At 40.3% G+C, this 14,358-nt stretch overlaps 1 protein-coding gene across 2 annotated transcripts in view; it reads left to right on the forward strand.

Moving 5' to 3' along the window:
- The window catches only part of VEPH1 (ventricular zone expressed PH domain-containing 1), a 157,946-nt gene that overhangs the window by 59,756 nt on the left and 83,832 nt on the right, over nt 1–14,358 (forward strand). For both annotated transcript variants that reach the window (XM_004682313.2, XM_004682314.2), the window contains exon 6: nt 10,957–11,177. In XM_004682313.2, coding sequence (XP_004682370.1) covers nt 10,957–11,177 — 221 coding nt within the window. The remainder of the gene's footprint in view (nt 1–10,956; nt 11,178–14,358) is intronic.

A 14,358-nucleotide genomic window follows, 5' to 3' on the forward strand; every position in this document is an offset into this window, starting at 1 on the left:
TAAAACTTTTATTGACCATTTCCATCTGCTGTGCATTGTCCTGAATGCCTTGGTTGTTGCCTAATTGAATCCTAATGAGCACTCTCTGAGGCAGAAGCTACTATTAAACTGTTCTATCAGCTGTGCCATGGATTGTCAGGTAGTGTGTCCAAAGTCCATGACTGGCAGCCCAAGTGCTTAGACTCAAACTCCAAAAAGTGTCTCTGAGCCAACTGTGGGGCCAACCCACACCTGCTCATGGCTAAGGGCTTTTTATGCTTCCTGTCTGTTCTCTGGTGGTGGATTTTCTCTGTGAAATTTATCCAGGGAAAACCTTTTTGACAATCCTCTTCTTATGTACCTTGCTAGTCTTGACTCAGCAGTTCTATTTTACATGCAGTGAAGAAAGTTTCTGAAAAACTAGAACTCACAACACTCCTTTTTTTCAAGAGATTTTAAAGTAAAACAGTTTAAGCTGTTACTTGAAGGTGTCTCAGAAGGAGCTATAAATCTCCAAAGTGGATGTGTTTCAGAGAGGCCTGAGCATAGGCTGGGATGGAGAAACTTGGCACATTGAAGAGAGACCAGCAAAACCCAACAGAAAAGCTGTGTGCGAAGGTTTCAAAGAGTTTCATTCAGTTATCATTTTGGATTTTCTGAAGGAGGGGCTCTAACTTCATCAGTCAAGAATATTTGAAATTTTATTGCAAAGGTTCATACCCCAAATTTGAGACAGACAACACAGTAGGGGATAGCAAATGTCTCCCGGTATAATAAGACAAAGCATCATACACCACCAGTAAGTAGAAATTTACTATTCCAAAATGATTCCTACAATGAAGACTGGCTTTGAAAACCAGCTATTGATTTTCCTGCAAGAGGCATCTATCAAAATGTGTATGTTTATATGTAAATATATATACTTGCATGTATTCAATATATATAAATATTTCTATATAATAGAAAGAAAGAACAGGTGCCTTGGTGGTGAGCACAGTGTTATGACATATATCCACCTGGAGAGGAGGAAGAAGTAGGGGGAGGGGTATATAGATGCCTTCAGTAGGCTAGTTCATTATTGAAATATATATTAAATATAAACATATAATTTCTCATGTAAGTGGCATATATTCTATAATGTCAAAGAAATACCAAAATCTTTAAACAGTTACTATTGATTGAATCGTATATCTGACATTGGAAATAAGAATTATAATAAAACACTAGGATTCTATCAAGTGACATTTTTAATTCATTGTATTTCTGGTATCATCTGATGTTATTAAAAATAATCATATAGGAAGGATTGGCTCCTACCTTTTTGCCATTTACTTATCAAAGAGACTGAGGAATTAAATAGCTGTTATTTCAGTTTCTGGAAGGATGGACTGGAAGAAAGAAGGACTGGATGCCTCAGTGCTGAGTGTGATGTGGTGACGTACCCCTGGAGAGGTGTAAGCCTATATCTCTGAATCACAGTGTTTTAAGCCAATATTACCTGAATAAAAAAATAAGAATTCAAAATAAATAAGTAAATAAACTTCTTGTTTCAAAAAAAAAGAAAGAAGTTAGTAGAGTGAGATGTGACTGTTGACAAAGTGTAAGCCAACAAATTGTTAACCCTGATGTACAGATGAAGAAACCAGGCTCAAAGTGGTTAAATCAGGATTCTCACTGTGACATAGCTATGGAGAGACGCCTGAGTCTGTCTCAGCAGTACCCAACCATACCAAAATGAACCATGGGAATAATTATTCCCCAGTAGGAGAGAGGAAGATAAAAAGCCCTATTTTGTTGAGAGGTTTCCCCAGCCTCCCAGCTCCAATCACGAGTGGTGGGATGTCAGTGGTGATGTTCGACATTGTGACCATTTCTCCATGCCAGCAGCTGACACCAAGGTACAAAGATGAAATGGCATATCCAGCCTTTGAGGGGCACACCTCAGGGAAGCTCGCGTCTCAACATGTAATTGCAGCAAAGATGCCAACCTTTTGCAAAGATACAGCCAGAGGCCTAAAGAGCACAGAGATGTAGGAGCAACCAACTTTGGCTGAGAAACAAGAGCAGGATTTCACAGAAGAGGTGAAATTTGAATTGGCTTAAAGACAGGTATTGGAAGGCGTGAGGAAGAGCCAGTGTTCAATAACCACCAAGGTCTGCTGAAATCAAGCACATCTGTTTCTAGTGGAAACTGCGTTGTTAATGGAGATAGAGAAAAAGACTTCAGGAGTGCTGTTTTTAAAATTGCCACAAATTTGATGCGAGCCTCAAATAGCTCCAAAAGGAAAGCAGATTCAACATATCCAATTAACACCCTTTGTAAATGTCTCACCATGCAGATGAGGTTCTATTTAAAAAAAAAAAAAAAAATGGTTTCCAGGGAAGTTTTCCCTCTGTTTTGCTCACGGTTACAATTCTCATTCAGGGAGGTCTCCCTAACTCAGTGTCCCAGACCAACAGATTCTTTTCTTTCATCTATTTATGTGAAAAACAAAAGATACAAAAGGGATTTCAGAATACTTCGTCACCATTATCCACACTTCATATTCTGCTGTAAATAACCGAGTTGCAAACGAAAGCAAGTGGTTGTAACCTGTCTTTATTCTGCACCCTGAGTTTGTTCATAAATACAAAGCAATCTATCATAAGAAGAATTAGTCTGAGTAAAAGCAGAGCTCGCATGGATTTGGATATATAATTACTGGCTAATTAAAGAAAATTTCAACCAGTTTAAAGTCAATAAGAGAATCTGCCCACGGTGGTAAATAGAAGGAAAAACAGACTAGAAGATATGTCCAAAACAAATTCAAGCTTTGTTGGGCCCATACAAAGCTTTCACCCTTGCTTTGGAGTCAGTATCTCATTTTAGGTAAGATGTGGAATAAGTACTCCCCCAAGCTCTGTTTGATGTCAGAAAATGGAACTTGCATTTCTCTGAGCATGGTTGCACTGGTTTAGTTGAAAAACCTATTTTAATAGTTTGGAATGTCTTTCAACTCTGACCAGCCAAGCAAATGCAATTATTTTATTTTGTACACAAAGACCTATGGTCCTCTGAATGATGTACCTGACTATCTCCAACATAACCCCCCTACCAAGTTACTTACCTACAAGCCTGTGTACCTACATTGCTAACCTATTTACCAACCCACCAACCTACCTACTAACTCAAATACCAACCAACCAACCCTGCTATCAACCCACCTATCAACCAGCTACCTACATACCAATCAACAGACTTACCAACATCTCTATCTACCTACCTGCCGACCTACTACCAACTTCCTTACCAGCTTAACCTCCGATACACTAATCTACCTACTTGCTACCTACTAACCTAAGTGCTAACCTGGTCAATGAGAGGGGCCCATACAAAGCTTTCACCCTTGCTTTGGAGTCAGTATCTCATTTTAGGTAAGATGTGGAATAAGTACTCCCCCAAGTGGCTAAGCAAAGCTGGCCCCATTAGGTATCTGAGAGTTTTAAAGCAAGCCCAAAATCTCCCTGGCGCAGTGTCAGTGAGAAAGTATTATCAGCCTCCTCGTCTGATTTACATGTGAATGGCCTTGCAAGAGTCTCTTTGGTGTGTGAGTGGAGCCTTCATAGTTGAGCTGTGAAGAACTATTATGATTTGGCCCAATAAAAAAGCAAGAATAACAAAAGCCTGGGAAATATTTTTATTCATTCAGACAAATGTTATTTTTTATTAGTCTCTTGTAAATTGATAAAGAATGGGGAGAGCAAAGTGTGGATTTTATGAAAAAACTTACACTTCCTAAATCAGCAAATGCTCAAATTTTTAGAGATTTAGGAATCTTGACAGAAATAAACACCACTAAAGTTTGATACAGGGGCTTTACTTTTAGTCACAATGAGGACTATTGGGGAAGCAGTGTTGAGAAGATCTGGTCAGCCGCTCCTGCTAGACTGGAATACAATTACTGTTTTCACTGTTGGGGAAAACACATACACTAGAAAGAAAACATAAGTTATTCTAACCAGATGTTTACAAGCAGGTGTCTGGCATGTTCCTGACCTCTTAGGTAAAGGCGAGAGGCCAAGGAGGGCGCATGTTCAACAGACAGGAGAAATGCAACAACTGTGTTTAAAGTCTATTTCTTAAAGTCTTTTGTTTATGTGAGAATCTGGTCAAACATTCTACTACTCTTTATCCTTCCAGAAGCAACAGGATAGTGTGGAAGTCAGTGTGCTGGGTCTACCGGGGCAGCTCACAAAGAAAGAGAACCACTGAGAGTCAAACTGGCCTGAACAGGCTCTGGCCTGTGTCCTTTTTTCTGTGCTCTTGAACTGCTGGTTCTGCTGATTTCCTTCCTTCCTATATAGACTAGTCATTCCCAAACCTAGTTGCACATGAGAATCATCGGAGAAGTTTGAAAGACACCTATGCCTGGATCCCACCCCTTATAATGAAATTAAATAGATTGAGGGTGGGGGGTCAATGCACAATGTTAGAATTGGTCTAACACTGCCCCAGGTAGTTGTAATGTACAATCAGGGATGAGAACCACCGACAAGCAGGAGATTGTTGAGATGGGGGTCTCAGGAAGCTTCCAGGCTCTCAGAGAAGAAGGCTATGATCAGTTGGTGAGGTTACTGCAGGGAGGAGGGAAGAAGTTTGCCTTTCCCAGCACAGATGACGTGGAAAGTACAGACACTGGAGTCAGGCAACCTTGATCCAATCCTGTCTGCTGCTGGGTTCTAAGACCTCTGGAATCTGGGCCAGTGTCAGGTTCCTCACCACAGTCTCCTCACGCTACAGGGTCTGATAAGGATTGAGGAACACATGCTATGTGCTTGGCACACTGTGGTTGCTTAACAAAGAGACATTATCATCATGATAAGCAGACACCCACGCTTTTGTTTTGGGCCACTTTCAGAGTTACATCTTAACACCAAATAACAGAGGAGCTTTATGAGCTAAGAGTAGCAATATTTGAAAGACAAAACAAGAACACTGATAAAACAGAATGCTATAGCCAAGACAATTTTGCTAACTCATAACTTAGTGCAAGGGTCAGCAGATCTGCTTTGGGCCCAATCCAGACACACCTTCTCACCTATGAATGGCCTGGAGCTGTTTTCCCACAACAAGGAACATTGAGCCCAAAACTCAAAAATGTTTACTGTCTGGTCCTTTATGGGAAAAGTTTGCAGACCTTTGGTTTTAGTACATCTGTTCTCATTGTGGTCCATGAATCCCAGGGACACTTTCAGGGATGTGTGTGTTAGAGCTATTTTCACACTAACGCTAACTTAGCTTTAACCTTCTTTTCCGTGATGACATTTACACTGAAAGGTCAAAGGTAATAATGTGCCTTAGCACAAATCAAGATGGTGGCTAGAAATTCGTCACCACCACATGCTTACAGGAAATCAAAAGCCAGTTTTGTTTAACTCACAGTTTTTTAGCTTTGGCACTGTTTACATTTTGAGCCAGATGAATCTAGGTGGTGGGAGCTACCCCGAGCCCATAGTGTGTCCAATAGTGGGATCTGACTTCTGCTTTCTAGAAAGCTGCCAGTGGCAACAACCAAAGATGTCTCCAGACATTTTTGCAAATCTTTCCATTTCAACTTAATTTGCAGAAAAATGCTATTACCCAGATAAATAAAAACTCTTTGGGGTCTTCAATACATTTTAAGAGAGTATTATATTAGTGGTCAGGGTGAGGGGGTATCCGAGGGCCCCCAAACTTGCATACAGTATATGGGTCTTGCCATCCTTGTTTGGCATAAAGACAACATGCTTTAGTGTATAAGACATTCAATAGAAAAGAAATTTAATACAATTAGTGTGCAATCCAGAGAAGAGTTTAAAATGATTTCCCACAGTTAAACACCCAAAGTAACCCATTCTCTTGTGGGTAAATGGCCGGCCAAGTGGGGATGTCCCAAAGAGGGCCACGAGGCCCAGAAGCCTGCCACTGGTCTAGGGCACCTTCTGGAGGGAACCATAAGAAATGAAAGGGGCAGAAAGGGCCAGACAAGTCTGGAAGAAAAGGAATAAAATCAAAATATAAATCAAGAGAAAGGATGCCTTTGTCAGTCTCCCCACATCTCTTGTCTCTTTCAAGTCTGCTTCTGTGTCCCCCAAGTACCTGGTACCAGCCCAAGGTGAGAAGGCCAGTGTGGCTCCCGCCCATATCTCTCTGCCATATCTCTCTGCCTCTTCCAAGATGTCCTCATCTTTCCTGCTCTCTCTGCTCTTCTTCCCCTCCACTTCATCCTTTCTCTGTCCTTTCCCCAGTCTTTTCCAGCTTCACCTTCCAGCCCATCACCACCCTTCTTCAGGGTAGGGCAGGGAACCTGGAACTTCCCCCTTCCCTGGGATTACACTGTTACTGATAAAGCACTGCTGAGAACAGAAAAACCCAAGAGTTGCTAACTTGTACTTTGGAAGTAGTTATGATGACTGCATCTTTCAACCAAAAACAATTCAATGAAAAGGACTGTAGACCTGATGATGAACAAAAATAGAAAAACAGTTGTGTAGATAGGTTTGGGTTTTTGGACAGGAAGAGCTAGGGGTTTAGTCATGGAGGATACAACTTTAGAGAAATAGGGCCTGTGTGATTTTGAACAAGTCAGTGTTCTCATTGAGACTCAGTTTCCCCTATGAAATGGCAATGAACACTATACTTACCTTGTAGTGTTGCTGGAAGTTTGTATGAATAAGCAGAAAGTGTGTAGAATAAGCTTGACACTCAGATTAAGTGCTCTCTGTGAGTAAGCTAGTATCATTTTAGTAAAAATTAATCAATTTATGTCAGAATGGATGAGGTCAAGCCTCCAGTTAGGCAGACAGGTGCAGCTGATCCACTCCCGGCGCAGAGTGACTGAAAGCAGAAAAATGTACTCACTGGCCCCAGAGACAAAGTATCATGGAACTGAGGGAGAAATCAGAATCTCCTTCGTCCCCTAACACCACATTCTCTAATCTAAATCACATCTGTTACCCCCGTGAGGTACGTGGATGTGCTCCAAGACTTCAGAACAGACCATGTGAAGCTGGCCCTGTTTCACATGTTAGTTCCAGAACAGTTCGAATTTTTGTTCCCTCATGTGATTAATTTCCCTTCAGCTCAATTTGGTTGCTAAATGATCATTCAGAATAGTGTTGATTTCAGCAAATACCCACAGAGCCACCCTCACCTTTAAAAAGACGTGCTCCACAGAAAGCGTTTTAATGTTTATAGTAAAAAGAATTCATATTGAAAACATAGGGACACTTCTTAGTAAGCCAATCACATGTTTGTGGAATGACTAAAAACATGCTAAAGAAAGCTGAGGAAGTTACTTGAAATTTGAAATTGCATCCTCAGTAGCCAAGTGTCCTCTCCCCTGGGCACTGTCCTTGTGTTGCCCCACCTCCCGGTATTAAATAGGCCAAATTTTACTGTAGCTGTTTTTTATGGTTGCTGGGAATGTTGGGTTTCACTTCTGAGACCTTGCTGAATTCAAATGGACCTTTGCCTGACTGACCTGACGATATTATTTTACACTGACCCTTCCCCCATGTACTCTATCCTTCTGCATTTTCCTTTCAGGCAGCTTCTCCATTCAGCACACTGTGTATTTCACACATGAGTTTTGTTTGTTGTCTGCCTGTCACATTATAGTGGCACAGATGGCATCCTTTTCCTTCAGTGAGTGCCCCTAACTTCACCTAAGTTTTGATTCTCAATTGTGTTTAGAGAATCATAAATAGGAACTTTGTATATTTACTAAATGGTATAAAATTATTATGTGGCAGTGCTACCTGAGAAAACACTTACTTCTGCCTTCATGAAGTTTGTCTTCTACAATCCAAACCAAAAAAAAAAAAAAAAAAAAAAAAAAAAAAAAGAAAAGAAAGAAAGAAGAAGTAAATAAAGCAGAGTCTGGCATGTGGTAGAGATCCCACATCCAGCTTTGTTTTTCAGTAGAAATAGAAAATGTCGGGGGAACTGAATTCACATATGGAGCTCTTGAATGAACACGAGTGTCTGCATTGCCAAAGCTATTAGACTCAAGAGCATTTAAGTGTCCTGTTGCAGCCTGGCCAACTGTTTGAGCCAAAGTATCAAATGGATCATCAATGACTTGTTCCCATACTCTATATGTCTCATTCCTCTAAGACTGTCCTCCTTTAATGAGTAATTGTCTCCTCTGTTAGCTGTTCAGCCTGCAGAAGCCTGGGCCTTTGTCCCACTCTCCCACACACAATGTGCTCTAGTGATTGCTGGCAAATAACTTTTTAAGGTACTGATTAGCAGACAAATGCCACATCCCTAAGAGATGTTTCCCAGTGCAATTGCATCTGGAATCCTTGAAAGCTTGTCGTATTAAAGATTAAGGAATGTTACTACTCAAACCTGTTCTGTAATCCATATTTCTTGTAAAGCAAAACATTTCTTTGTAAGTACATGCTTTGTGGATAAGGTCATATTCTGGCTTGTAAGTCTTGCTCACGTCCATAAATAGAGACAGACACACTGAGTTTTGACTCCTCAGGCTCTGTTCTATGCCAGGTTGGTGATTAGTGTGTGAAAAGTAGCTTTTTAGGAGGTTTGACTGGTACCTTAACAATTAGGGGACTATAGTGGTTATAATTGTCATGGTATAAAGGAGGATTACCACTTCCCAAAGGCAGAGATCAGTGTCACTCTGCTTTGTCCTCGCGTCCAGCAGTCGCATGACAGGCCATTCCTACTGGTCCTCAGTAGAAACATGAGTAAGGAGAATTGAATGTAATCAAGTCTAAACAAGAGTCTTAAAAAAATAATAATGCAGTGAAAAATTCAGACAGAAGATCCTCTGGGATCAGTTTCATGAGGAGACAAAACAGGAGTTAAATTCTAAAGAAATTAAGTTTTCAAATGCTGGAATAAAGTCTAAAAGACTTTATTCAGTTAAACCTGATTGGTTTACCTTCAGTTAAAACAATTTTGAGCATCACGTTCTACCATGTATTTGTAATTCTAAATATGTGCTACATTAAGACTCCATTTAGGTATATTTCAAAAATAAGACTTTAAGACAGGAGCTAGCAATGAAAGAAGTCATGCTTTAAATTACTTTTATTTATTAATAGTATATCACTATTTACATTGGGTACAAATATGAAATTCCTATAACCTACTTAATAATTTTGAATTTTTTTGGATAACTTCTAGTCATATTGGATTAAGTCTTGATAATCTCATAATATGATTAACAAGGAGTTTTATAGATAGAAAAGACAGGTCCACTAAGTCATTTTTTTTTTAAATTCACTCATGTCTGCTTTATACATGCTGTCTTCCATCTTCAGTTTCTTTGAAGAACCTATTTAAGACATTGATGATAAAAGTTAGATAATAGACTCATTCATCCAAGCACATAAAATCTGGAACATGTTGAAAATGTTTAACATGAACAAATGAGTGGGGGTCCCAGGTGGAAAGTCAGTAACCTGCTCTCCAGTGTGACATGTGGCATCCTCTGACAGAGGCCAGGAAGGGGTGGGGTTGGACACTCCTCCCATGAGGGAGCCAGCAAGTCACAGCTGTGGCCCAGGAGAGGTGGTGAAGGAAGGAGGGAAAGTGAGCAGGCAGGGTGGCTGGTGAGGTTAGCATATTCACTGTGTAGAGAGCCTTTGACCTGGCACAATATGCAAATGAGACTATTTGCGGATTTCTAAGAAAGGACTTAACAAGAAAACAGCTTTATTTTAAAAACTGTCCTGAAAGTCAAAGAAAATAAAAAAATGAAACTTCAAATAAGCCAATTCAGAGGCACTATGAATGAAACTCAGTTATATATCATCAGCAAACTCTCTACCTAAAGCACTTTAGCTTCATCATCCGCTGGCTTGGGGACTCTGATTTCCTTTTAAAGTAACCTTTGCTCTTCATCATTTTTTTCTCCAGCTTATTGATATATAATGGACAAATAAAGTTGTAAGACATTTAAAGTGTACAATGTGATGATTTGATGTTTGTATACACTGTGAAAGGATTTCCCCATTAACACAGCCATAACCTGTTTACATTTTTTTTTGTTGAAAATATGTAAGTTCTTAGCAATTTTCAGTTATGAAAATACAGTGTTATCAGCTATAGTCAGCATGTTTACACTAGACTCTCAGATTTTATTCATCTTGTAACTGGAAGTTTATCCCCTTTGACCAAACTCTCCCTATATCTCCTATATCCTTGTCCCTAGCAACGACTTTCTTACTACTATTTCTATGAATTTGATTTTTTTTTTTGCCAGAAACTACCTGTAAGTGATATCATGAGGTATTTGTCTTTCTTTGCCTGACTTATATCACTTTGTATAATACCCTCTGTTTTCATCCATGTTGTTGCATATGACAGGATTTCCTTCTTTTTTAAGGCTGAATAATCTTCCAGAATATAGATACAAAAATGATAAATAGATAGGTGGATAACAATTTCTTTTTTTTTAAAGATTTATTTATTTGTACATACAGAACTGGGGTACAGGCCAGAGGCTCAGGGGTGGTGAGAGGCTTCACCAGAGACAGAGCTGAGAACAGAACAGGCAGATTGACGAAGTACACTGCTAAGGGGAGCAGCGGGCGGGCCAGGAGAGGTCTGCCGCGTCATGTGGTCACCTCCAGGGCAGGCGGGAATCGAACTCATGCAGAAGTGGCTTTAGCTTCTCAGTTTTGTGCTTTAACCTGCTGCACCACCAGGGAGAGCCAGATCACAATTTCTTTATCCATCCACCCACCAGTGGGCACTATGTCACTTTCATCTCTTTGCTACTGTGACCAACATTTCAATGAATATAGGAGAACAGATAGCACTTTGAGATCATTATTTCATTCCCTTTGGAGATAGGCCTTAATGTAGGTTTGTGAGTACAGGGTAGTTTCATTTTTAATTTCTGGAGGAATCTTCATCTGTTGGCATTGTGGTTGCACTCATGGAATCCCACCCACAGTTGCATGTTCTTCATTGTCTGGCAGGAGAGAGCCAGGAGCTGCCTGCCGTTCCTGGTGAGCCAGCTGGCCAGCATGGAGCATTCTTTCCACCATATTCTTCTGCTGGAGATTAAGAGCATCACTGACACCTTCTCCTCCATCCTTGGCCCTCAGAGCAGAGATATCTTCCGCATGAGCAACAGTTTCACCGCCATCGCCAAGCTCCTCAGCCGACAGCTGGAAGCAGCCCAGACCAGAAGTGACAGGTGAGCAGGAGTCCCTGGAACTACAGGGATCCGCTGTGACCCCCACATAGGCATTGCACAAGTTTAGAGGTGTGGAATTTCCCCCCAAATATGCCAAACTCACTATCTCAACATAGAGAAATTTCTGAGTTTGGCACTTGCCAACATTTTTTCTAAATCTGTTAAAACCCAAATGTAACAAGACTTTCTAGAAAGTACATAAAATAATGGCAAAGAATAAAATGTGCAAATAATAATATTTTGTATTATTTATATATTTTTTTAATAAGCATTTAAGAGTTGTGTGCTTTGTAGAGGAAACTGCCAAAAGCTAGCTGTTTAAAACATATCCTTTTACCCAAAGTGCTCACTGTGTAGTAGAGGAGATAAATGTTTAAATGCATAATCAGAGAGTAGAGGGGCATTGTACAAATCACAATGGGGTCAAGGAGTTTGGGTAACACAGCAACAGTTATACACCTCTGCATGGGATGGAAAGAAATGGGAAACTGAGTATAAAGAAAGCATCCCAGAGTCAGGTTTTTAACCAAGTTGTGAAAGGAACCCAGATTACACCAGTGTGGCTTGTGCAGTGTGAGAGAGAGTTTGGCACTTTCTGAAAGCGGCAGCTGACTGTCTGGCTAGCGTATGTGTTCACAAGAAGGTGATACCAGAAAATGCCAACGAGGTGTTCGGAAGGGACCCCACAGTGGGGAGAGTCTGGACTTCCTACGAGTTTGAATTTTACCCTATAAGTTCTGTGGCGTGATTGTAGGGGGTCCATGAGAATTGTGTTTCAGGAAGTTCACTCTGGTTCCATCCTAATCATCAGGAGCACAGACTGGACTCAGGTCATGAGGACAAGACAGAGAAGTGCATAGTGTTGGCCATGAGGAGATTATTGATGATTGGAGTGAGCTGCAGAGAGTAGAGGACAGAATGCCTGCGGTTGAGAGGGAGAGTAAACACAAAGCCAAAGCCAGCCTTTGAGGAAGCTACTGGGAAAACTTTTTTGTTTGTGTTTGTTTTAGATGATTTCTATTTTTATTAATTTGTTTGCTTTTGCATTTTATCATCTTGGTTGTAATCCCTGTGGACTTCCCACCACCAATCCACCAATTCACCAGTGTGCTTCCACCATAGTCCTGTGTATTCTTCCCACCACAGTTTTCAACCCAGTCCTCTTTCCCTCTCTACCACAAAAAAATGTCTCTGGTTTATAGTTTGTTGTTTTTCGATTTTACTTTACTACATTTGCTTTTATTTGTTCCTGACCGCTTACACTCCTGCTATGATTTTTCTTTCTCTTTCTGGCTTATTTCACTAAGCATGATGCCTTCTAGATCCATCCATGTTGCTGCCAAAAACATGAGTTTATTTTTGTGGATTGCTGAGTAATATTCTATTGTGTATATGTACCACATCTTTTTAATCCGGTCATCTATTTTGGGGCATTTGGGTTGATTCCATATCTTCTCTATTATAAATAAAGCAGCAATAAACATGGGGGTGCAGGTGTCTTTTTGAATCAGTGTTTTTGTGTCTTTTGGGTAGATACCTAGGAGTGGGATTGCTGGGTCGTAGGGAAGCTCCATGTTTAGCAGTTTGAGGAACCTCCAAACAGTTTTCCATAGTGGTTGCACTCATTTGCATTTCACCAGCAAGTGCAGGGAGTTGCTTTTTCTCCACATCCTCACTAACATTTGTTGTTGCTAGTTGTTTTAAGATGTGCCATTCTCACTGGGGTGAGGTGGTATCTCATTGTGATTTTAATTTGCATCTCCTTATTACAAGTGATGGTGAACATATTTTTATATGCCTGTTGGCCTTCTGCATTTCCTTTTTGGAGAGTGTCTTTTTAGCCCTTCTGCCCATTTTTTGATGGAGTTGTTCACTTCATTTTTTGTTGAGTTTCACCAGCTCTTCGTATATCTTCATTATCAGTCCTTTATCACTAGTATTGTGTGCAAAAATTTTCTCCCAGTCAGTAGGGTGTCTCTGTTTTGTGTAGCGTCTCTTTTGCTGTGCAGAAGCCCTTTAACTTGATGTAGTTCCAGCTGTTTATCCTTTCCTTCACTGTCCTTATTTTGGGTGTTGTATCTTTAAAGATATTACTGAGGCATATGTCCTATAGTGTTTCACCCACCTCTTTTCTTCTTCCAGATATTTTATGGTTTTGGTTCTTATGTCTAGTTCTTTAATCCACTTTGAGTTGGTTTTTGTGCATGGTGCGAGGCAATGATCTAGCTTCATTTTCTTGCAAGTAGCAACCCAGTTTTCGCTACTGGGAAAAAATTTAAGAACACCATGCAAAGGAGGGGATTTATTTTGTTTTGTTATATTTTGAATAGGGAGACACTTGAAACATTTTATGATGTTTGGAAGTTCCAAATAATATAATATCTGGATATCTGTAATAATATAAATACAGTGAATGTTATTACAATGTAAAATAGTAAATTTTAGTGGTTATTTCTTTCAGATTCATCACCTCAGTGGATTGTCATGACCACCTTCCAGGGAAGGGTGGGAGATGTCAGAGTCCTATTTCACGGAAGTAGAGCTTTGGGCAGTTTAACCTCTTCCCAAGGCTGTGGAGACGGGTGGCGTTGGGCCACAGTCCCCATCTTCACACATGTCCATTGTACTGAAAAGTGTTCTGTTCTGAAGAAGTCAAAGGGCCCAGTGGAAACTACCAGTACATTTTATGAGTTTTGGGGGGGATGTCAAATTTAGGGAGAGCATACCATTTCCATTGTGAAACAAGAATTCCAAAATCACAAGAAGCCAATTTGATAAAACAGAGAACATTTAGCTTGACGCTTCATGTCAAGCCTGGGGTAGATCTGGAGGCCGAGGAGACACCAACACTGTCCCTGCCCACCAACACTGTCCCTGCACAGATGAGCACAGGGAGATTTTTTGTGGAAGGGCATGTTGTACTCTATGAAGCAGGAGAGACATCCTGACCAAACTGTGATTAAATGGGTGATGTGTCTGTTGTTTTGGCAGTGATAGTGAGATTTTTGTGTTTCTTAAACAGCCTTTTCACAGATTCAGGACCAGCCTAACCATTGAAGAGTGCATTGAAGAGATTCAGTCTCAAAAGGATGGTCTTTCATTGATATGCAAATACAACCATTTTCATATAGAAGTTGGCCAGTTTTCATGATGTGACCTCAAAAAATTTTTTGAGCCTTGA

The sequence above is a fragment of the Condylura cristata genome, unplaced genomic scaffold (genome assembly GCF_000260355.1).
Source record: "Condylura cristata isolate star-nosed mole 26May11 unplaced genomic scaffold, ConCri1.0 scaffold00014, whole genome shotgun sequence".
Classification (NCBI taxonomy): Eukaryota; Metazoa; Chordata; class Mammalia; order Eulipotyphla; family Talpidae; genus Condylura; species Condylura cristata.